This window comes from Alexandromys fortis, unplaced genomic scaffold, assembly GCF_014885135.2.
Source record: "Alexandromys fortis isolate MF-2015 unplaced genomic scaffold, M_Fortis_MF-2015_v1.1 scaffold_79, whole genome shotgun sequence".
Classification (NCBI taxonomy): Eukaryota; Metazoa; Chordata; class Mammalia; order Rodentia; family Cricetidae; genus Alexandromys; species Alexandromys fortis.
The window spans coordinates 7,671,003-7,696,519 of NW_026067964.1; the positions used below are offsets into that span (position 1 = coordinate 7,671,003).

At 42.6% G+C, this 25,517-nt stretch overlaps 1 protein-coding gene across 1 annotated transcript; it reads right to left on the reverse strand.

The window, feature by feature from the left end:
- Positions 1–618: 618 nt before the first annotated feature.
- Positions 619–25,511, reverse strand: Dhfr (dihydrofolate reductase). The gene is made up of 6 exons (XM_050153770.1): positions 25,297–25,511; positions 24,939–24,988; positions 22,596–22,701; positions 15,314–15,440; positions 12,504–12,619; positions 619–3,515 (listed from the first exon to the last, which is right to left on the reverse strand). The coding sequence occupies exons 1-6, from the start codon at positions 25,380–25,382 to the stop codon at positions 3,437–3,439; spliced, it is 564 nt and encodes a 187-aa protein (XP_050009727.1). The 5' UTR covers positions 25,383–25,511; the 3' UTR covers positions 619–3,436.
- Between the last annotated feature and the right edge of the window lie 6 nt (positions 25,512–25,517).

The following is a 25,517-nucleotide window of genomic DNA, read 5'->3' on the forward strand; positions in this document are numbered from 1 at the left end:
ATAGAAAACACACTTAAACAGAAAGATAACACTCACCAAGTCTGATGCTGTCAATTATTTATAATATATATTACTCTTAGACATGATAGTATTAGATGCTTTTGTTTATCATAGTTTCTTTTATTTAAGAACTTTAGCATTTGCTAAGGCCACATCCTTTTCAAGTGCCGCAAAATAGTATATTTTATAGACATAACTATTCATTTTTTGACATTTAGGCTCTTTCCAAATTTAAAAGAAAACACTGTAACAATTAACTTTCCTTGGATTCTTTTTGTGTGCCATGTGTGTGTACTTGGTGTGTGTACACATCACATGTGCTTGCATATGGCGGCCTGAGGTTAATGTGAGGTGTCTTCTACTGTTCTCTACCTCATTTTCTGAGTCAGCAACTCTCATTGTACAGGGAACTCACTTATTGGGCCAGTCTGGCTTGCCAATGAACTGCCAGTCTCTCCCTTACCCCACCATTGTTGGGGTTACAAATATATGCCACTGTATTTGGCCTTTTACATGGGCGCCAGGGATCCAAACTGTTACGTAACACCCTTCCTGGAGAGATATGAGCTAATGTCTACTAACCTGATATGGAAGTTCAAAGGAAAGATACCACCAAAATTCCACTTGGTGAACCAATGAATTTTATTGGGGTTACTTACAGAAGCAGCAATGACTCACAGATCACTGTACCACCAAAAGCCCACCCCAGCATGGGTGACAGCTCATGAAATCTGGAAACCTGTAGTTTACAAGCAGCTTGATAGCCTCTGCTTTTTCCAGGAGGCTTCACCTGCGCTACATAGCCAGCTTGTCTCAGTGTCCCTCAGCAATCACTCACCGCTCATATATGCTTGGGAAGGGAGGGGCCTAGTGTACCTGGTCAGTTTCAGGAACTTCCTAAACCCTTTTGAGTTGCTTACTTCCTGAACTTAAGGAACCTCTTAGCAGGATGTACTGTTCCGCCCACCCTTAGTATATCCTCTATAACATATTGTTTCACACAACTTCCCTCCAAGAAAGGTTTTAATTTTAGAGGAAGCTGATACACAACAAACTCAGTTCCTATGCTTTATGGGAACTGACTCAGCTGCTCTTCTGGCTCCTTGAGTTCATAAATTTGTTCATGATCATCAGGTAGTATTTCTGGGTCCAAATGTAGAATATTATAAATTTGAATTGATTACTAACTTACATTCAAAAGACTGTATCTACAGTATGGCTTAACTAAAACTAAGGACGTATGAGAAAACAAAACACCCCACTGCTTTGTAAGATAATTATAACTAAAAAAAAAAAAGTTTGGTGGTACCCTATGCACTAGTGGACACTGGCTATTAAATGAAAACATAAGTCATTAAATAAAAATCTCAGTGCAAGGTATGGGATACCTCCTCAGAGCAATTGGTATAGAGGCTCCCTCAACAACATAGGCTATTACCATTGCTCTTGGCTGGTCAGCACAGCTAGATGGTAAGTCTCCACTACTGAAGGACAACACAGCATAGTTGCAGGACATAGAGACATCAATCTGGAACCGAACTGCAAACTTCCTCATTACTGGCTAGCTTTCACAGTGCCAGAAGTTGTGATGCCTACCACCAGGGGAGAAAAGTCATTCATGGACTTAGCTAGCCGTAGGCGGGGCACGTTACAATCCTAATGTACAGGTACGGTAATGGCATGGCTACCACAGTGGTTACCAAGTGCTCTCTAGGATCTGAGGCCCACTCCACTGGAGAGAATTCCTATGTATGGTACTGTAAAACTGGTCAAATGCCCATGGCTGTGGAATTAATGGGCTCTGAGGGGGAACCTACTCCTGCTGCTTTGCTAAATGGATACATTTTTGAGGTGCCTTCTAAGTATCTGTGCTTATACCTTGGATCAGTGCTGCTTATAACTCTGGTCAGAGAAGTTCCTTTGTGTAGTGGTCAGCAGTCAGCACAGGACTCATAAATGATCAGATTGGAGAGAATAAACGATTGCTTAATTTCAGTTCTGAATAAGGCCGTTTATACCAACAACCTCGACTACAGCTCAGGTCACGGTGAGTTAGAGCAGTGGACAGAATGAACGACCTGAAAAATTGGGAAGAGTGCTGGAACATCGTGCTGTCTTCCGCCATGACATGGCCATTGCACTCATAAGCTCACAGCAGCTATGGCGATCTACAGATAGATCCAGTCAATACTACAGCATGGCTAGGAGAGGCCCATGAGGCTCCTCCCACAGCTGAAGAGCTATTGGCAGGCAACTGATGGCTGCTGGGTGTGGCCACTGGAGGCTGCCCATATCCCAGTGGATGGTTCACACCTAGGAACATAAAGAAAGCCTTAACTGGTTTCAGTGGGTCACAGAAAACAAAAAAGAGGACATGAAGGTAGGTGGAGGGAGTAGAAGTGGGGATTTGGATTTCCATATATGAAGTTGACAAGTAAAAGATTAAAAAAAAAATCTTTAAAAAAGATTGTATTAATTTATAATGCAGGTCTGAAAACACTATCTTTTTGACCTGATGATATAAATAAACCCTGCTGAGATGTCAGGAAAGCCTCTTTAACTCTCATCTCTTCATTTTCATAAAGTTTAGTTTCTAACTTACTAATTTTCATCTCAAGCAATATCCATTCTCAGTTCGTTATCTCTGGATTCTTAACAGGAGCTATTATGCTTGCTATTACCTAGGCTTTTTTCTCTCTCTTTTTCTTTTGGTAGAAGCAGCCTATTCTTGTTCTGTCACTGCCATATCCCTTGGAATCTCACTGATGATGAGAAACGGAGAAGTTAAATGTTTTAGACCTTACATAATCTTCCACCTGCTCCCTTCTCCACGGAGCACAATGGAGCTCTCAATTTACTGGTTTTCTGTCTGGGTGAACAGAACTTTGCCGAGAGTGTGACGTGCACAGAATAATTCAGTCTCTACTTTGATCTAATTTTCTTTTAAAGTCTGACTTCCAGCTCTGCTGTCTAAAATCCATTTCTGCCCTTTGGACTTGTCTGTCTAGCTCCTATCTCTATGAGTCCCCACAGTGTGCTCTCAGGGGCTCCACATCTTTGGGGTCTCTTGTACGCACACTATGCTCTGCATCTACTGGGGGACTCACTTGAGGTAGCATAGGAGGGGCATTGAAATTTTTATAGCAAGTGGTGTGTCTTAAAATATATTTAATATAACCTGGTTAGATTAGTGGAAATGAAAACATTGTTTGGAATTATACAGGGGCTGGGGCATAGCTTAGCAGGACATGTGTCCAGCATGCAGGGCCCTAGTTCCATTTCCAACACCGCAAAACAAACACTTCCTCCCAATTACCCCTCCCTAAAGAAAGAATTACTCATAGATCTAAAGCCAACACAAGTCCCAGTCTCGTAAAAATGCTAATTTTAGGAAGAAAGCAGTAGAACTTGAAGTCAACCAGCAAGCATCTTTCCGTTAGCCTTTCTTTTCATAGACTTCAAATTTATACTTGATGCCTTTTTCCTCCTGGACTTCAGAAAGGACCCCTGGGTATCTGGAAAAGAAGAAGATTCACAACTTAATTCTACACCCACTGAAGACACAGCATGGCTTCCCTGACTTCTCACCCAAGGGCACCAACACTGTGAAGCGAGAGAAGCTTTTTTTACTTCAAAGTGGCAGCCACTCCTAAGGTGAGTGAGTATCCGCAGCCACACAACACATGGCAACAGAAGAGAAGCAGCCAACCATGGACTGCTGGAAAACTTGAATCCCAAAGCTTCTCCTTTATCTGATTCACATTTTTTCCCCTCAAAAATGAACCCCAGTTTCTATTTCTTTTATTTTTCCACTCTACCAATGAGCTACTAGGCAATTTCTTAGGAACTTTTGCAAGTTAGAGCTGAAATCACATCTCTAAGAAAAGCAAAGAAAATTATCTGTAGTTGCTTAAAACTGAAGATGATGGGCGGTGGTGACATGCAAGCCTTTAGTCCCACACTCGGGAGGAGGAGGCAGGCGGATCTCTAAGACTGAGGCCAGCCTGGTCTACAGAGTGAGTTCCAGAACAGCTAGAGCTACAGACAGAAACACTGTCATAACCCCACCTCCCAAACAAGACAAAACAACAAACAAAAAAATCCAAAACACCAAAACCCAAAGTTGTATGCCCAGCACCTGGCAGATTCTTGTTCTCTGTTGACTTATGGACACAATCTGGTTCTACTAACCTCACAACATGAGGCAAACTGACCACTTGATAGAGCCATGATGCACTTGATTTCTTCATCTCCTGACTCTCACTTAGGTCTCTACTCAGGACCCTCTGGACACTCAGTCTCCCAGTGAGCATCCCCACATCCCTCCAATTGTCCCTCACTATGGTGCAGGCTGCATCCGGGTCTACAGCAGAGGGGACCAGGAGCTGCTGTTTTCATCTTTGGTTCTCCTGTGTATACATAGCTCTTCTGCTTGGCTGGCAGTCAAGCCTTCTTCATGGAGTAGTGTGATGTCTGACACAGTGTTAGGTATTACTCCAAACTGCTGCAAGCATGCTACAGAAAACTTTAAAATGTCTTGTGATATATGATATACTGATGAGGAACCACAGACATCAGTTATAATACGGAAAACTTCATGTCAAAAGAAGAAGCTCTCTTAGTCACCAACCATTTTCTAGCCTATTGCTGTTCACAGTTTGTAGTACTCCTGCCTTTTAAAACTGATTTTACTAGGCCAATTTTCAATTATGATTTGAGTTTCTTTGGAATGAATTCAGAAAAAGTCACATGTGTGTGTGTGTGTGTAAAATTCAGCTCCGCCAAAACTGTCAGTTACCAAGAAAAAAGCAAAGCACTCAGGGGTACTTTCTAAAGCCAAGAATAATAAAATCTTATAAGCGGCCTGCTAAATATACTTGGTATATTTAGCAATTTTGCTGTGAAACTAAAATTGAACTCTCCTTAAGTTTAGTTTCTTTTCTTCTAATATCTTTTTAATAATGGTTATAATTTCAATTCTGAACTTTCTTTGTTTTGAGACAGGATCTCATTCTGTATTTCAGGGTGGCTTTGAACTTGCTGAGATGATAGTTGACTTCATGTCAAACTCTTCCTGGGAACTCTGCTTGGATAGTTTGTGCGCGTGCGCACAAGGGCGAGTGTGGTCTACGCATGCACACATTCCTGGGAGCACACATGAGCGCACACAGACTTGGCCTCTGGAGTTGAAGCTCACAGGGATTGGTGTACTACTTATTGTTAGGTCCCACCCACACGTGCTCCTACTTAGACTCTTCAAGCACTAGAGTCAATAAACGGCAGCTCTGAAATAATGAAGGACCGCAGCAATGGAGGTGACTTAGTAGACGCTCTTAGAGGCCAGTGGAATTTCTGAAACAGTTCTTAAGCAAACAAACTCGAACTCTAATAAAATGGGTATTACAGCGGAAGCCCAGGCTCTAGTGGAGATTTTGGGTAAGTACACCAGCATCCCAGAAAGTCAACAGATAGAGGGACCAGAAGAGAAGACAACAGTGAGCCTAAAATCTACTCCACGGTGTCCACTGATGAGGGGCATGGGTCTCGGCTCTGGAGCCAACTACCCACTTTGTTGTAGTGTAGGAGGAGTTTGTCTTCCAAAGCATCGTGATTTAAGAGACCGAATGATGTGGGAGGTGGTGGTGAGTCTTTATGTGGGCCTAGGTTAATGGGAAGTGAGGCTTCAGAAGAGATTAGGAGACTCCAGTCTCCCTCTGGCATCCAGATTCAAAGAGTGATTGCCCCCTCCAGCAATGCTTGTCACTGTGGGACATCTGCTATGAGGTCCTCACCAGCAGCAATGCTAAAGCTTGTAGCATGCCTTTGAGGCTTCATGACTCCGAGCTAAATACGTAACTCTTTTCTAAACTTAGCTTGCCTCAGGCATTCAATGTTTTTCAGTGATGAAAAGCATGGATGAGCATAGCTTCTAAAGGCCCCTCTTTTGTCTTATTTGTTTATTTTGCAACTCATTAAACAGAATACTGCTGATATAAAACTTTTGGGCCTGCTGGTTTGGTTGATGCCTCATGAAATTTGAGGCAGAAAAATTTCTTCCAAGCAAGATCAATGAGAACAGACCTGCATGGGATGGGCTGGCATTGTGTTGCTGAAAGGCCAACTGTACAGGCAAAGACTCCAGGAAAAGAAGGCACGGTGAAGCCACCGTTGTGTTCATGTGAACTTCTGCTCTCAGGCCTCTGACCATCTGATGCTTCCAGTTTCTAATTCATTCCCCACTCACAATTCTTGCTTTTATCTTTATTTCATTAAAGTAAAGATAAAAAACAAAACAAAACAACAACAACAACAAAAAAAAACCCCAAAACAAAACAAAAAAAAAACAACCAAACCGAAAATCAGTAGTATGGTGTTAATGAAAAATACTGTGTTTGAACGGAAACCTACCTAAACACAGGAGTAATATACTCAGGTAATGGAGACAACGGGGGTCAAAATGAGTGGTAAAGAGCTTGCCACTCAAGTAGGAAGGCCTGAGACCCCACATAAAATATCAGATGTGGGGGCAAGGGTGTATTTCCAATGTTGTGGAGGCAGAGACAGGAAAGCTTAGGGTTTGCTGGTTAGCCAGCAACTGAATAAATTCCAGGCAAGGAGAGAACAGTCTCAAGGAGGATGTGCTGCTGAGGATGGCACCTGAGGATGTCCCCTGGTCTTTATGTGTATCACATACATGAATACACAGACACACACAAACTCCCCCACACATGCACGCACACACACACACACACACATATACAAATACACATCCTCCACACACATGTACAAACACAAGGCTCAGGGATGACTGTGGAAGAGGGGTTGGAAACAATGTCAGAGACAGTGGATGGCTGCACAGCAGCTGTGTTTCTGGACACAAGAGGGCTGTTGCACATATGGGCGCACCACAGTTTGACCGCATGCACCTCTACAAGATGAAGCAGACAAAGTCTAAGCATGGGTGAGAGAGGAAGACAAGACGTCCCATCCCTAGCTTAGGAGTTATTGATAACTAACGGCTGTGTAGGAAGGAAGAGTCATGTTCCTCTAGGGATATGGCCTCTGAGAGGCTGCCCATGCTCCAGTGGTGACTCCATGGTCATGCACATAAGGCATACTGGCTGCATTGCATGGACTCGGCGTGTTAAAATAAAAAGACAAAACAAAAAAACCAAAACAATACATGAAATTGTGAGGAATAGTGGTTGGGGGGATAGGAGAGGAATTAGAAGGGATAAAATGGTGTGTGGATTTGATCATTTACATTTCAAAAACATAAATAAAAATTTAGATACACACATGTAAACTTAAGATGGGAGAACAAAGGGGAGTGGAGAAAGATTAAAGCTCATTTTTGGACATTAAAGAGAAATGAGAAGTTCCCTAGTGTATAGAGGCTCAGAAACAAAGGCCCAGAACTGAGCAATGTTCCTGTCTTACAGACAGAGTATCCTCACTGCTCTGGCTAGTTTGGGAGGGAGGAATCTTAATTGAGAAAATTTCCCCATCAGATTGGCCTATAGACAAGTCTGTATGACATCTGATGGGGTGGACCCAGTTATTGTGGGAGGTGGGACTTATGGGCAGGTGGCCCCGGAGCATACAAGAAAGCAGGCAGGTAAGTCACAACGCACAAGCCGGTAGACAAGATCAGTTCCTGCCTCCAGGTCCTTCCCTGACTTCTTTCCATAATGGACTGTTACCTAGAAGTATAAAATGAAATAAGCCCTTTCTTCCCCGGGTTGCTTTTGGCCACTATGTTTAACACAGGAGTAGAAACCCTAACTAAGACACTTACTGTCCAGAGATTTCCCTTTTTTTTTTTTTTTTTTTTTTTTTTGAGTCTTAAAGGAAGACAGACCTCCTTAAGGGTTCTCATTAGGGCAGCGGTTCTCAACCTGTGTATCACAACCCCTTTGGTGGTAGAACAACCCTTTCACAGGAATTGCCTAAAACCATCTGCATATCAGATATCTACATTACATCTTATAACAGTAGCAGAACTACAGTTATGAAGTAGCACTGAAAATAATTTTATGGTTGGGGGTCACCACAGCGTGAGGACTGCATTGTAGGGTCGCATCATTAGGAAGGGTGAGGACCACTTCCTTAGGGAATCCCCTCTCCTCCACATAAGGAGGCTGTTGTGATGTTAACACAGGTCAGAGAACAGGTGGCTATCAGCTGTTGTGATGGAATAGACATTTTGTTCCTGTGAGTGTCTCTTAGAACACCCATGTCACAGCAATGGCCTTGTCCTGTCTCAGGCCACTCATCACCAACTCCTGTGATGGCAAATAGCAGCTCCAGTTTTCCCAAGCAAGCAAAAGAGAGGCACTTGCTAACTCACTCGGCTAGTCAACACATCTGATTCCAAGACCAGCTGAACAAATGCTAAAGAAAAGCAGGCACCAAATGTCTCTTAGATACAAATGCAAAAATCCTTAAGAAAAAGAATTCATCTCAGAAAGGCAAAATTCGTTTACTACGAACACCACTCAGGCAACCACTGTATTAATAGTGTCAAATCCAACAGTCCTTCGACACCAAGTCACTAATGAACTAGAGATCGAAGGGACCTTCCTTCGTGGGATAAAGTCACACTTTCGCACTAGGATCATGAACAAAACAAGTAAGATGTTTGCTTGGGGTTCCTCTTCACTCTGCTGGAGGGTCTGGACCAGATACTCAGGCAAGAGAAAGAAATAATGGACACTGACTAAATAGTGGAAGAAAACTTCAGATGACAGTAAACACGGGTCAGCTCTTACCTTCATCTTTATTTCATGGTACTAGGGCTAAGAATGTACGAATAATTATAACTACTCCAGTTTTAAAGCTTTGGGTACCAGACGAACGTTACACAACTATCCACAAATATATGCAACTGTTAAGCTCTATGAAATTGAAGGACATGGACCAATAAATGGTGACTTGTAGTTTTATACATTAGCAGTAAACAGTCTGAAAACAAAGCAATAGCAACAGATGGAATAACATATACTCGAAGCGGTGCAAGACACTGAACTCAGTAAAGCATCACTGGGAGAGAGAGAAGATCCTACCTAAGTGAAAAGCTCCAACTCGCTCAAGGTTTAGGCCGCCATGTTGTTCAGAGCCAGTTCTCTTCAGAGGGCTCTAGGGATACAATACCTACGAAACCAGTTTGCTTTCTGTCAGAAACTGGCATTCTCATCACAAAGTTCCTATGGAAACCCAAGGGCCCCAGAGCAGCAAGAAGCAATCTTGAAATAGAACGAAGCTGAAAGGTCTTTGTTTGCCGATTCTAAGTTAGAATTAATGACAATTCCATGTAAATAAGCCAAGTCAGGTAGGCGTAATTCTCACTCCTGAGAACTAGAAGCAGGTGGTCATCCTGGGCTATAGTTAGTATGTTCCAGGCCAGCCTGGGCTGCATGAGACCCAGTCAAACCCAAATAAGACTACGTAAGAGCAGCATAATGGTACACGCTGACCAAAGGGACAGACGGGAGTCGAGACAACACCTTCCCACCTGCAGTCAGCCGAGACTGTGACGACATGCATGAATAACAACCGCAAGCACAGCAAGGCGTCGAGTCACTCAGTCCCAACAGGCGAACGTCATGACGTCACAGCGACATTTATTTTAAATTGTCAAGGTTCCTAAAGGGTCAGTGCCATGGAAAAATTCTGATTAAAAACATTAAGCGTTAAAATGATATTTGGATGAGGCTGATCATACAGCAGTCTGTTATTGCTAGTAGCAAAAAAAAAAAAAAAAGAAAGAAAGAAAGAAAGAAAGAAAGAAAAGGAGTAAGAAGAGACAGCTGAGACCTATACTCACATAACATAGACCCATATTCACATAACCTGGGAATTCACAATTTAAGTAGAAAATAAACGGTGTGATTTTCACATAAACATTTTATAAATTGACCAACTGTGGCTTTCTTTTAAAATTTAGGAGCCTATGCAAAGTCTGGACTTAAGCAGCTGATGGTTTGCGATTCTCTGTTTACTTTAGAATTAAGAGCCAAAGAGAGTCACTAAATTTAGAATTTATGAGATCCAAGATTGTCATTCCACAGACTATCAAGACTATTATTCTAAAGCTTGGCCATCCATTTATTTACACTAAGTTGTTAATGTTTCTTTAGGGGATGTGTAAAAAACAAATTCACACTCAGGATAATTACTAGACACAATTGAGACTATCTAGAAAAATGTGTTAAGAACTGGTCTAAAAGTGTTAATATAATTATTTTTTCTTTTACTTTCTATAGCTAACAGTTTAAAGTGCTTTCAGATGAAATTAAAATGTTCCCAGGCTTCCTGCTGGAACCACAAGATAGCTTTTCTGTTGCATCTTCACAACTGAGGCCACCTTAACCTATGATCCCTCATCTTTCACCCACACCTAACTCTTTCGTGTTCCTCTCCAGCGCATTTGCCATAGAGCTGGGACAAAGTCCCTGGCTGCCTCCTGTATCACAGAACAGCTAACTTCCTCCTGGGCTCAGGCTCTGCATTATTTCCTGCTCCTGGACCACTCTTCCTGCTGCTGGGTGGCTGTTTCTAGATCTTGATTTCACAGTAGATCCCTCACACGGCAGTATCCACCAGACCCCACTGTTTCATGCTTGTCAAGAAGTTGTCTCCAGGAAGGGCAGCAGCATCAGCACTGGCAGAACTCACGCAATTTTCAGGGTGCCTAAGACAGGCCTCACTCCCCTAGAACGACCTAGTGACAACTGTGCTGGATGCCACTAGAATCACTAAAGCCTGCACATTTCCAAGTCTATTAAAGTCTATTTCTAAAAGCTCCTATAACGTATCTTTCTAGGGATACAAACAAACTTCTTTGCATTGGCAACACACCAAAGAAATGACTGGAAGTCTAGCTCTGTGAGCTAGTGAGTTTATTTCTGTGACTTACGGGAGCATGGGTGACCGAATAAAAGGCAGCTACGAGAACCCATACTAGGAGGTGACAGCACACAAAGGCTGCACCCCTGGAGCTCCCTGCACAGCTGACGTGTGGATCAGTTGATTACTCTCGTCAACTGTCATCACCCAGGTAACCTTGGAGGAGGGCCTTGTCACTCCTAAGCTTGAGAAGCTTCCTGTGCCTTGTGAACTGAATTTACTTCTGGGTCTAAAATCCTTTCTCCTTCCTCCAGGAGGGTGTGTTTCAGCTCAAAAGAAGCAGTTATATAACTCCAGCTGAGGAAAGCTTTCTTAAAGACAAGAAAATTGGCAAGCACTGTAACTCGCCTGCGTAGTTTATGTTAAACCCGAGTATAAAACTAAACAAACATACATCATGTGACAAAAGGCACTACATTCTATGCCATAGAACACGGAGAAATGCAGCTGGCACTCAACTAGACGTCGCATTCAGTGCTGGAAGATGATACGCATGTTGCCTGAAAAGGAAAGCAGTCATCGGGCTCACCCACTTTGTGAGCTACAATAGTGACGCGCCTGCAAGCTATGCCCACTGGTTCACTGTCAATAGTGGCATGATATCATGGGAGTGATCATGGTTTCTTTCCTTCTCTTTTTGTATTTAAGACTGACACCATGAGATGGAACCCATACCTGACACTGCCAACAAGGCCAAGAACCTAGGGGAAAACCTACTATGATTATTCTGCTAAGTTAACATAGCAATAAAATTACTCTCAATAACATATTGACTATACCCATTAGATTATACTCATAGATGCTCAACTCTCAACAGGGAGGTTTCTTCTTGCAGTAGACACCCACCACTGGTCAACATGTAGAGATAAGCGACTTTGGAATACTGATCCCTAATGCCATGTCTTCTATGTTGCATACAGTCCTTCCCACAAGGCTCAGTGGTCTATACAGAACAGGAGCAGAAAGGCTGTGAGAGCCAGAGGTGGTGGTGACTTCAGGAAATTAAGGCAGATGTACACATGGGCTCACGGTGGCTGTGGCAGACGCACAAGACCCGTACAAGCTCAAGCCAGGCAGATCCCAGCAGGGAGTGGGAGCAGAGCACACCCTTAACCAAGGAGCTGTTAGAACGGACACCTACTGGAGAGGGAAAGTTACTCTCTACAATACAGTGGCAGTGTTTATCAGCGATACTCCAGCACAGGCCCCATGTTCAGGAGTGGTCAGCCAGTGCAGACTGCACTCCATGATCTTTTTGTTCTTAAAGAGAGAGGGAACATGACCTGGAAGAAGGTGGAGGGTAATGAATACAACCCAAATACAGTGTTAAGAATCTTCAAAGAACAAATAAAAATGTATTTTAAAAAGTATCTTTCTACACAGCACACTGCTACTTCAAATCAAATATGAAAAGTTACTCTTCTCTGTAATCCTTTTTCCTCCTTTGATTAGTCTTTATTTAATAGTCATGGGTTCTGTTGTGACGTGTTAATTTCAATCCATATATGTCATTGTATTTTTCCCTTACTTACTCCTCCCTTTTCTGTAATTAGTTCCTAAAGTGCTTCTGACTAATTAATACTTTTAGTACTTACTCTGGGAGAAGTTTGTATTTCCCCAAATCAATTTCTGGGAAGAACGTGTCACTTTCAAATTCCTGCATAATCCGTGTTATGAAGAGTCTGAGGTGGCCCGGCTGATCCATGGCTTCCTTTAAAACAAAACAGAAGGCATCACTCTCCTTAACCGCTGTTGGAAGACAAAGAGACTACAAGATTCTTGTTTGAATTAAGTTTGTACTAGGCACTAAATCCATGCTTACAGTTTCTCAAGCAATATACATAAGCTATTTTGAAAAAAAAATTGTTTATATATGTTATACCTCTTTGCGTAGGTTTGTGTGGGACCAGGTACCTATGGGAGGCAGCTGAGCTAGAGTTACAGGTGGGTGTGAGCCACCTGATGTGGCTGCTGAACTCCAGTCACCGAGCCTTCTCTCCAGCTCCCTCAAACTTACTACACACACACACACACACACACACACACACACACACACACGTATATATCCTCTATTCTAAAGCTTCCAGCTTCCGTTACCTTGAGAATGGCAACTAGTCATATTATCAGTAATTATGAAAATACATTCTGGTCTTCATTTAAAGTATTTTTTTTTTTTTAAATTTAAGCATTCAGTTAGGCTGTTTTCCTTCGGTTGCTCTTTTAAGGGTCCACCCCTCACTACCTAGTTGCTTTTCCCAAGAGAAGTCTGCTTCTGTACCCTTGAATAAGAAAGCACTTTTGTGAAGTCTTCACTGTTAAAGACACCACAGGGACACTCACGACACCGTTTCTTTAAAAGAATTCATTTGCTCATTTACTTGTGTGCCTGCGTGTGCATGGGTCAGAAGAGGGTACCAAATCCCTCAGAGCTGGAACTGAGGAGGTTTACAGGATTCCCTGCTTGTTATGTGGGTGCTAGGATCTGAATTCTGGTCCTCACAATTGTGTAGCAAGAGCTTTTAACTGCTGAGCCATGGCTCCCACCCCATCAGTACACGCTACTACTCTGGCATTACCTGAAAAGGCCCCTGTCTCTGTTTCTTCTTGTCTCTTGTTGCTAACAATGGCACTCAGTCTGTTCTGGTTAATGACTTTCCAACCAATGTCTGTAATATTATTATTAATGATTTTTTACTATAATTAATGTTAATTTTATAATTAACAAAGTATAATGACACTGTGTATATCAACCATACTCCAGGGCAGGCCCCATGTTCACGAGTTGCCTTGGAAGAAAGAGCTTATATTTTTAATGGAAAGGATGAGGCAGACGTGCAGATCCAAGAAAGCATTAATAACTACTGATCTTTAAACACGTAGAGGAAGAAAAAGAATACTCACATATATAAGATTTCAAGTCGTTATTCTTAACTTCTAATACTATACTATCGTGCTATACTAGCATAGAACACTTTTTCCTTTCTGTATTTCAGCTTATGTTACATTATTTATTATTGCTGCTGCAACCAAAGAAATCTCTGCTAGCTCCCACTGTGCTCAAACCAGAAGAGCTGGTGCAGACTAACCACAGCAGCATTCATCAAAGCAGGGTGAGCTTTCCGTAAGGGGCCATCTGGTGAACAGTTCAGGCTTGGAGCAGCACAGGCTCCTGACTCTTACAGCAAAAGCAGCCATGGACAGTGCAGAAATGAAAGGCTCTGCTCCGCTTCGCCAGCCGGCATGGGAGGACAGGCCGAAAGCACAGCATGTGAGATGGGTACCTGCAGCCCTTTACTTCCTTAATGTAGATCTAATTAGATAAGTGCTTTTAGCACTTAGAGCTTAGAGAACATGTTTTAATAGGAGACAACGTTACAGAAACAGGACTGGGAGACAAGGAGTAGTCACAATCAGCTTAGGAATCTGCAATCCTCCTTTCTCACATCATCTCTCTCTCTCTTTCTGTGTGTGTGTGTGTTAACATATAAAGAGGACTGATTTTTCTTCCTTATAAATGACAATCTTTCCAAAGAATATCTGAAAAAAACAAAAAAAACAAGCCAGAAGTCATTTGGTACCAAATGAGACCAGGAAAAGCATATTTTCTGCTTTGTACACTATTTTCCACCATGATCGAAACATGCCGTCCTCCTCTGCCCTCACACTGCAGGGAGGTTGCTGAGGAAAAGCTTTCCATCTGATCGGCCGGTGCTGACCGAGAGCCCCTGCTCTTCTCAGTACAATATTTATCTTGGAATCAAAGGCACAGCAGCCCTTCCAGGGCACATCTGGGAGTGGAATATAAGAAAGCTGCTCAACAAAGCAGACTGACCTTTCAACTGGAAACAACTAGTATTCTGAATGGAAACTGACTACCATGTGGGAAGATCTTTGCCAAAGAACACAGGAAGAATAAGATCTAGGGATCTACTGAGCTACATGGTGACTAACTGTGCTCTTAAAATTGCCGGGAGTTGATTTTCAGTGTTCTCATCACCGAAAATAAGCAAGGTGATATATCTCAATTTATCCGCTCTGTGAATGCATGTTTCAGATCATCTGATTGTTTGCCAATTTAAAAACAGATTTAAAAATAAGGCACTGAAGTTGATGGGAGTTGGTGATAGTTGGCGCAGGGGAGTTTGGGTAGAGGAAATGGAAGTTGGGGGGGCAAATAGTACTAAAGCAGATGAATTATGTCACAACTTCATAATGAAATATATGATTTTATACATAAAACATACAAATAAAGAGACAGAGGGGTATTTGTGGTTATTTCTATGTCAGATAGTTCACTTTGACAATTTGTCTAGCTTAGAGCTGGATAATGTGCTACTTCCTAGGGTCATGGCTAGAAGCAGGGAAGGACATTTATTTCCTTCTACTTAGAAATAAGTCTACTTACCTTGTAAACGGAACTGCCTCCAACTATCCAAACCATGTCTACTTTATTTGCTAACTCTGGTTGTTCAATAAGCTTTAGGGCATCATCCAGACTTTTGGCAAGAAAATGAGCTCCTTGTGGCGGTTCCCTGAGATTTAAAAAAAAAAATTATGATTACTGTAAAATTCTGTCTACACTAGTCAAATAATTTGACTTGGAAGCAGTCAGTACAAAACAAATAATGAAACCAATTGTTTTAACGTAAAGTACTTAGGATGCACGGCCATGTCCAGCATCCACTCTATCTTTTATACCCGAACGGCACACGAAGGCATATGTGACATCTCACTGTGGAAAACAACCTTTCTGGAGGTTTAATAGGCTGAGTTATGTAGGTGTAAGTCTTTGTCAACACGAAGCTAATGTGCACTCAAGACTCGTGCATCTCATTGTATTAATGTTTACCACAGCAAGAGGCTGGAACAATGCGGAATTCTAGCTACTGACACATGGGAAGCATTTTGGGAAATACACTCATTCTGCCCTTTAGTCTGAACTGTGGAAGCAGCACCACCTGGATAGATGATAACAGTGCCAAAACCAACACAGTAAAGACTCAGTGGCAGGATCCAGGGGGTGGGTATGCAGTTTTTATGCACAGCTTTTCTTTTTTTTTTTTCTTTTTCTTTTTGCTTTTTCAGGACAGGGTCTCTGTAACAGCACTGGTTGTCCTGGAACTAGCTGTTGTAGACCAGGCTGGCCTCGAACTCACGGAGATCTGCCTGCCTCTGCTGGGAATTAAAGGAGTGTGCCAACACTGCCTGGCTTAATGTACAGTTCTTTCTGTCAGTCTGAAAACTGTCATGATTAAATATTAGACAGAAAATATTCAAATGACTAGAAGAATCTGAAGCAGCGTTCAGATTGTTAACATATATGGGGAAAGAACTTGCATATTTTGAACAATACAGAAAGGACAAAAAGTGTTTGAGGATGAGCTTGTTACCAGTTACAGAATTAATAATCAGAAAGAAAAGTTAAATAAATTCACTGCTTATGCTTATTAGCTAAATTTCTGGGATTCTATTATTTTGATGGTGAGAGGAGTTGTAACTCCCTTTATAAATGAGTAAATTTATACGTAGTGATTAGAAACAGAACAAAAATTATCAATTCAATGTCAAGTTCTTTGCTGGTGCTTTAAAAGAACTACTTACATAACTGTCTTTGAACTTGTAACAATGATTAATCAAGAACTGATGGGGACTATTCATCTTCCTAGTAGCGTTTTCCTTCTCTTCCCATTTTATCTTTTTCACTCTTTGTCATAGGTAAGGAGATTAGGATAGAGCAAAGAATACGTTTGGCCTTATGCTGGGAGAAAAAACCCAAACAACCAACCAAACAACCAAAAAAAAAAAAAAAAAAAATGGAGGCCAAGGTGAGTTAAATGAGCTGAGCTGCCACCAAAGGTCTGAGGGTAATTTCAGGGACAAGGCAGGATACGACAGTGTTGAAGGACAGAATAGCAACAAGAAATATAGATTCAGTCATGAAGAAGATGATGCAGGGCCTGAGAGATGGCTCAGCGGTTAAGAGTACAGGCTGCTCTTCCAGAGGTCCTGAGTTCAATTCCCAGCAACCACATGATGGCTTACAACCATCTGTAATGAGATCTAGCTCCCTCTTCTGGCCTGTAGGCAAAACACCCAGACAGATGCTGTATATATAATAAATTAAAAAAAAAGATGATGCAGGCAATAAATGGTCCATAACAGTCCAGTGGCCTAACAGAAAGCTGACGCTAAGATGGGTATAGAGATGAAACAGAACTGGAGATGGTGATGAAGGAGCTGATGTGCACAATCTGACAGCAGGGACTCAAAAGCCGAGAGCAATATGGTTTCCAGGGTTACAGGAATGCTTGGTGTGCTTGCCATGCCCGAGGCCCTGGGTTTGATCCCCAGTACACACGAGAGACCAATAAGAAATCCCTAGCAAAGCCCTGAACTCAAGAGTAAAGGGGCCAATGCTTCAGAGGAGCTTCTTTCTCTACTGCTTTTCCCGGAACCTTCTCTAAGGTCCAGAATGTAAGTTACAGTCACTCACTGCTGAACAGTTTTTATGCTCCCAATAAATTAGAAAAGGGGTCCATGTAGAGAGAAATGTAATGCCTTCTAGTAACCTCTGCATACCTGATTAGCTAATTTATCCTTTCTCAAGACTGAACTAACTCAGATCTTCTACTTTCAAAACAACTCCTCCAGACTGCTCCAAAGCAGAGTAGCTCCGATGTCTTCCTCATTCCTTGTGTTTTTCCAGGAGCTTTCAAGTAACTGTTCACTGACATTCTTACACACAGGTAGGTAGGTGCCTTGAACACAACTGACCTATCCATGTTTTCACAGTCTGCTCTTCACTTAATTCATTTAAAGAAGGCTCCTTTCTTCCTTTGGGTCACTCTAGCTCTTTATTCAGGACAATTGGTTATCACATGGACCGAGAAACTCTCAAGGCAAGTTTTCAAATGAACCTCTATTAATTGTAATTAAATGATAGTCTTGTTATAGATTGGAAGACACCGAAGAGAAACAATACACATGTGATACTGAATTAGATCCTAGAAGAATAAAAAAAAAACAGCAATGGAAGAGCTGGCGAAATTTAAATACACTCTCTAGTTTACTTAAAAACAAACAAACAAACAAACAAAAAACCCAAAAAGCCTCAAAAATGGAACAAAACAAAAACCCCATATAAGTGATTGGTGTGGACTTCAAAGATAAGGGGCAGTAATATGAATTCTGTCAAGAACTGTGTGGACATGGCTGGTATTGTTTCTAATGGAAGAGTCTTAAACTCCGTCAAAGAATTCAGAGGAGTAAGAGAAACAATGTGTAAGTAGATGCTCCATTAAGAAACAATGTATAAGGAGGTAGTCCGTTTAGCCACCCATGTAGCTACTAGACAGCAACTTAGTTTCTAATACACAAAGCAGGGTAAATAGACAATATTTTTACATTTCTAAAACACAAAGTAGAATTAGTAGGGTGACCCTGTGTTCAGGCCCTACAGACCACTAATCCTGTGAAGATTTCTCAACTTCTAGGCTGTCAACAGAGATTTAAAATTTAGCAGTCCATCTACCCAAACGAGTGAGAAGGTAACCAGATGCATGTCTCAGCAGTGGTCAAAAAGCATGGCAGCAGAATACCAAGACCTGCGGAGGATCTGCGCCCAGACATGCTGCATAATTTCTGGTGGGGCAATGATGGTGCCAGACTCCTTAGCTGGGTGTCAGCAGAGGTAAAAACATGCCCAAAGCTGGGAAAAGATATACTTCCCTAGAAATTGTTGTAGGCTACAGAGAACTTATTCAACACATGAAAACAGTTACTTGAGGTGAGGTTCAAAATGAGGACAATAGGGTAGTTAGTCTCTGATCACCTTGAGTAAAGGAGAGGGTACAAGTTGATTTAGATAGGTGAGATTTATTTATGTCTTAGGATAAAAATAAGGTGATTTGCTAAGGTAAAAAATAAATTATGAGTTTATTCACTGTGATCCCAATAATATTTAAAAGTAAGCAATTTATGTACTATAAAGAGAAATCAAATATTATTCATGTTCATTTTGAGGGTGCTAGGTCTCAAACTCAAGGCCTTACACTATGCTCCTCCCTCAGCTCCTAATATCAGCATTTTCTATAAGTTACAAGGTTCGGGGACAAGGTAGGAGCCGGTCTCTGCCAAGTCCTGTGTTGGGTCATTTCTTCTATGACAAAAAACTTGAAGAAATTAACTTAAGGCTGGAGCCATTTAGCTTGACACACTGCCTTGACCACTAGCTCCTGCTGCTTTGGGCCTGAAGGAAGAGCAACCCTGTCAGAAAATGTGGTAGGGCCACGAGACTCATTTCGCAGTAGACGGGGAGCAGATTTCTTTCCAATTCTATGCTCTAAAATGACTCATTTCCTCCAACAAGACATCATCTCCTAATATCCTTTCAGCTGTGAACTTACCTATCAATCATTGATGAAGAGACCTCTTATCCAATCACCCCCAAAAGTCCATGAGCTGATGGCTAAGCTCTTTATGCAGGATGTTTCTGGGGAACTTAAACTGCAAGCTATGCATAACAGGTACCTTTTGTGAGCCAGGATATTAACATACAGAACTCAACAAATCCTGAAAAACCATCCTAAGAGTTGCTGTTATTAATCTCATCTAGTAGGTAATACATCTCAGGTTCAGGAAGCTTTACTTATGACTTGCATAAACCCCAAAGGCTACTTGGAGCCAGAGCAGGGAGGGGACGTCCACTAAGTCAGTGCTGAATGGGCTGCGTGTGTGGGTCAGAGGAAAAGGCCATAAGAAGCAGAAAATGCCATCACTAGAAAGAATATGGTAAAGGAATCATAAGACGTTATTACACGATGAAATTCAGAATAGCTCTTACCGAGGAAATTTGCAGTGTGTTATATCATGGAGGCAATTGGGATCCCCTACCGATAATCTCAAAGATACAGCATTGATGTGAAACTTTTTTATTTAATTTTTGGTTACCAAAGGCATTCACTTATCCATATATACATCTTTCTGTTGTCATTTTTTGAGACAGGGTCTCACCCTATAGCCCAGCATGACCTTAATCTCAAAAGCTTCATGACAAAGCCTGACAAGTGACAGGATCACATGTGTGCCACCAAGTCCCCCCCCCCCCCCCCCGATAAATTAATGCATTCTCCTATGGCGTATAAACCAGTGACTTCCGGTGTGCTTAGTGTCACGCAGCCACTACCACTGACTCACACTTGTTATTTGGTTCTATTAAAGCTACAACTTCCTGCCCAGAAAGCATTATGAAAAGTATGCCCTCTCCAGACCTTAGTGACTTTTGGGATTACCTTGATGATTCCCATACAAGGTTAGTGGCTAAAATCCCAAGTACCAGTGAAAGCCTGCATAAGCAATTGTCATGTGCGGTGCCTGTCTTGTGACACAGGACCCATTGTGTTCTGCGTATACATAAAGTGACAATCAAGAGAAGCCGGAGACTGAAGAAAGACTGGACCTTAATAAAATCTTTCACTAACTGCTATTCCAACCTCTCTAGCCTGCTTGATAATAAAGACTTTGAATTTTTTCAGCCTTAAAAAGAAGGCAAAATAAAAAAAAAAACCTACTAAATGTTATATATAAATACACGAAAAGCAACACAATCCAATTACATACGCCATGGGGGGTCATAAAGAAGAAATTAGACTCATCATTTGAGAAGAAATGCTAGCTCAACTGAACATGTCCCCCACTGAGAGTTCTTTATGTTTATTTTAGCTCAAGCTGGCCATAAATAAACTTGAGTAGTATTCAAGAATATGTTATTAAAAAAATATCTGGCAATGGCAATATAGCCTGTGAATGTGTAATTTTTCAAGGAGAGTGATCATCAGAATATCCTAGCAACCAGGACAAGGAGCAACACAAAGATGGAGGAAGATGGCAAGAGGCACATCGCATACTCCCCATCACTAGAGGCAACCGAGGCAAGTGTTTGTGTATTTTCTTCTAGGTTTTAACCTATGTCATTATAAGAGGGGTGTGGGAGAAACCCTACATAAAAATCTCTTAGCACACAGCTCTGGAGAGCATTTTCCCTCCCAGGGCTGTGCTAACTCCCCTTCACTCAGATACTCGTGTTTTGTAGGAGTGATGACAGCTATGAGCTGACTTGGATTCAAAGCAGTGAGAAGCCTTAATAGTGGAACTGAGAAGTTGGGTGGTGCACGCTTTAACCCCAGCACTTGGGAGGCAAAGGCAGGCAGATCTCTGAGTTTGAGGCCAGCTTGGTCTATGGAGTGAGCTCCAGGGTGGCCAGGGATACACAGAGAAATCTTGTCCCCAAACCCCCAATAGTAGAGCTGAGACTTCTCAGAAGCAAGCAGAGCATCTTCTGGGAAGCCTTAGCTTGCTCTTCTGACAGTCTGCTCTCTAATGTTTGGGATTCATGTAACTCCGCCCTATAACCGTGAAAGCCAGTTCCCCACAACTACAGCTTCTGTTGCATCTGTTTCTCTAGCTGGATCCTGAATAAAACACACGGGAGTGACATTCTTGACTACTGTTCAAGCAAACACTGTCCCATGCTCTAAGACGCTGTGTTGTTTTTGGTGACTACTTATTGATGTAAGGAAGAATGGTCAACATCTTGAATCCTAAAGTTCCCTTAAATTTTAGTCACCGCTGACCAAAACAATCTAAACTAAAACAATGCCCTCTAAGACTCAGGAAGTTATTTTAGTAAGTTAAGACTAGTAACAACGATAGCAAAGTCGTCATCAAGGTCAGACTCCTGGACTTAACTTCATAGTCAATCTTCTCTATCACCTCCGGTCCTTCCTTAAGATTAACTGTTTGCCGACATGTCTGTGCACCATGTGCAAGCCTAGTGCCCCTGGAGGCCAGAAGGCTTCAGATCACCTCGGATTGGAGTGATAGCCAGTTGTGAACCGCTATGTGGGTGCTGGGAATTGAATTCAGGTCCTCTAGAAGAGCAGCCAGTGTTAACCCCTGGGCCATTACTCCAGTCCCCAACTACCTTAAGCCATGATGAATGAATTATCTATTCAAACATTTGGAGGATAAGAAAATTCTTAGCAGAAGTCAACTACAGACATTTTCTTCTCCTGAAGATTCCTAGACCACTTTAATCACTTAACGAACAGAATTAAGTTGCCACATGGCATAACTGCCCACTCGGTTGAGATATGAAGATATTCAGCTAGGTCTAAGGTAGTAGATAAGGAAGGGTCTAGTCGCCTCAGGCTGTTGGGGTAAATACTGATGGTGTCAGCTTGTTTGAATAGTGAGTGATTTATTAGGGATTAGGGTGACAACATGGTAAAGTTTCTACTGTCCAAGTATGAGGACTGACTTTGACCCCCCGGCACCTGGTAAAAAGAAGCTGGGCTTGGTGGCATGCACTTGTAACCCTATCAGTGGATCAGCAGAAACAGAGGGACTCTTGGATCTCGCTGGCCAGCTAGCCTAGCTTAATACATGAGCCCTGTCTCAAGAAAACAAGGTAAACAGACTCTTAGGAAGGGCAATGTTCAGCTTTGTATGCACGGCTGCACACATGTGCCCCTGTTCACATGGCCATGCATGCATATATGTACAGATGTGCATGTGCATGCACACAGATGTTCATCAACTCACTTCTATACTACTTCATTCTATTACGTACTGATTTGTGCCCTGGGACAGAGATCACAGTTTTCTTGTGGCGACTTCATGTCACTTACTTGAGCTCTCTGCTGAGAACTATATTGATTCTGTCTTTTAAAGGTCGATTCTTCTCAGGAATGGAGAACCAGGTTTTCCGGCCCATAATCACCAGGTTCTGTTTACCTACAAAAACCAAGCAGACAGGATACCTTTGAAAATGCACATATATTTTCAGTGTCATACACAGGCAAGATACGGTTGTCATAGTGACATCTAGTGGATATCCTTTAGAAACATTAAAACAAACAGCTTCACCCCAAATTCAGATTTAGTGCTCATTAACTAATCCTTTTGGTCTGCCCAATGTCTATCTTTTACTTAGGTTTCAGTCAACTGCAACCTTGCACAATTCTGATTCCAAGTGCTCAGGCTGATGGGGTTTTGTCATCCACTAGATAACCCCATATGCTTTACTTAGCTCTAAAATGGAGACAGGAACATTTTCTACTCCTGGAAACCTTGAGAAAATTAAAGACTCAGAACTTGTGCTCACCTTCTAAAAGTAGTGTTCTCTGGGTCGTCTGTACCTGCTCCCACTACTCTAAGGTCAGGGGCCAGAGAGGAAAAGGGGGCAGAAAGAACGCACGGAAGGGCTGGTGGGAGAGGGAGAAAGATGGGGAACACTGACTTCTGGATGTGACCTGGCAGATGTCGGCAGGCACCAACTCACAGCAGCTTTGGTCACCTGTACAAGATTAGGCCAGTCAAAATTCTAGCATGGTGGAGGGGCTCCTGAGGCCCCGCCCCTATTAGATAGCTATTGGTAGTTGGGGGCTGCTGAGAGAGGAAGACTCAGTCTTAGGTTTGGCTCATGTTCATGCCCCAGTCAATGGCCACACACAGGGTTATTAATAACATTTAAAAAGTCCTGTTAAGAGAACTATACATACCATACAGCTTCCATCTTTTATTTAATTACTTGGAAAAAACCTTGAGTGTCAGACAGCTGGATCAAAGGTAGAGTAACAATTAGGATTCTTTTAAGAAAAATTATTTGGGGGCTAGAGAGAGAGTTTAGCTGTTAAAAGCAGAGTAGAGGACCTGGGTTTGGTTCTCAGCACCCACATCTAAGCGCTTACAACTGCGTTTAACTCCAGTTTCAGGGAACTGACACCTTCTTCTGGCCGCTGTGGGGACCAGGCACACATATTTTGTACATACATGTATATAGACACTCTCAAAACACACATTAGAAAGATAAACAAATAAATCTTGAAAACGTTAGTTTTTATTTTGTGTGTATTGTACACCTATATGCACAGGCCCAGGCAGTGAAGCTGGGTGTTTTCATCTTATTTTCTTGAGATGAGATTTCTCACTGAACTTGGAGCCCACAAATTTAGCTAGAGAACAAGCCCCAGGGATCTTTCTGTCTGTCTCACCAGCGCTGGTATTACAAACGGGTGCTGCCACGCCCAGCTTTTTTTGGATGCTGGGATTTGAATCCAGATCCTCAGAACTTTACTGGCTGAGCCATTTCCCTAATCCTGATATCTAGATTCCTGGGCATACACTGTGCTGATGGCACCTGCCCACCTGCCTGCCAGTGACTTCTATGTTACCTGTCCCATGAATATTGTTCCCCATGCTCTCTGCCAGTGATTCTCAACCTTCCTAATGCTGCAGCCCTTTAATACAGTTCCTCATGTGTGGTGACCCCAAGCATAAGATTACTTTCATGGTTACTTCATAAATGAATTTTGCTACTGTTAGGAGTCATAATGTACATATCTGTGCTTTCCAATGGCCTTTTAGGCCACCCCTGTGAAAGGGTCATTCAACCCTAAAGGGGTTGAAACCCACAGGTTGAGAGCCACTGTTCTATTCCTCTCCTACCATGATAAACAAACATGTCTGTTAGGGAGAAATCACACGGAACGACCTACAAGCAACGGGACACTGCCTTACAATTGCGTACCACTCCCTGTTCTTTTCTATCAAGTCAGCCCCCTGGACTGTCCCACTGAAGACCATAACCACCATCCCACCGTGCCTTCCTGCCTCCAGAAATCCAAAAGAGTATCACGCAAATGTTTGTTTTTTAACCTCTTCCCCCCTGCATTCTTCTCCATTTGCTCAAGTTTTATGTCTTCCGGCAACAATTCTAAATACCGGCTCTGCTCTCTATATTTAAACGGCTAAATTTTGCTGATTATTCTGTCCAATTAAATGCTTTTGCTAACAAAATTTCAAATATTTTTTTAAAAGAGGATGCTTATTAAATTTTGGGAGGAACACCAAAATTTCTGCCAAGAAACAAAGATGCCATATTCCCACGGGAGACTTCCCGCTTACACGTCTGCAATGGAAAGCCTGCTTCAAGCAGGCCCTAAGATCCTCATGACTTAACCCCAAATTACCTTCCACTGAGGAGGTTGTGGTCATTCTTTGGAAGTACTTGAATTCGTTCCTGAAAGTTAGAGAAACACTGCGTTAACCCGAACATTGTCACGTGTGTTCAGACTCCAGCTCAGCAGCGATCCGTGCAAGCCCGGGGGGTGGTGCTGCCCAGTGACCGGACTTTGCTCACGGCCAGGGCGCCTCTGGGCAAAGGTTGCCACAGCAGGGGGTTCACCGCGGGTACCGGCAGGGGCTGCAGCCGGTGGGCCTACCCGCTCACGACTGCGCCTAAGCAGATCCGCCGGCGCGTCTCCGCCAAGTGCTCGACTCGACTCAGCGAACCGCCTCGGTTTCCCGAACCCAGTCCGGCCACAGTACCTGAGCAGAGGCCAAGGCAGGTCTCCGTTCTTGCCGATGCCCATATTCTGGGACACGGCGACGATGCAGTTCAGCGTTCGAACCATGACAAGCGGCGATCAGCTCCCAGACAGCCTGCACGCTAGGGTTCCCCTCAAGTTTGGCGCGAAAATAGCGACCGCTTCCGACTTGTGCAGCTAAGGCTCCGCCCCCACCAGGTCCCGCCCCGCAGCCTAATTGTG

Excerpts from the sequence above, each read along its gene's own strand:
- Dhfr (XM_050153770.1), bottom strand. The coding sequence starts at position 25,382 with ATGGTTCGAACGCTGAACTGCATCGTCGCCGTGTCCCAGAATATGGGC. Across the intron at positions 15,441-22,595 it reads GTTCTCAGCAGAGAGCTCAA|GGAACCGCCACAAGGAGCTC; the intron begins GTAAGTGACATG and ends TTTAAATCTCAG. Across the intron at positions 3,516-12,503 it reads AAATACAAACTTCTCCCAGA|ATACCCAGGGGTCCTTTCTG; the intron begins GTAAGTACTAAA and ends CTTCTTTTCCAG.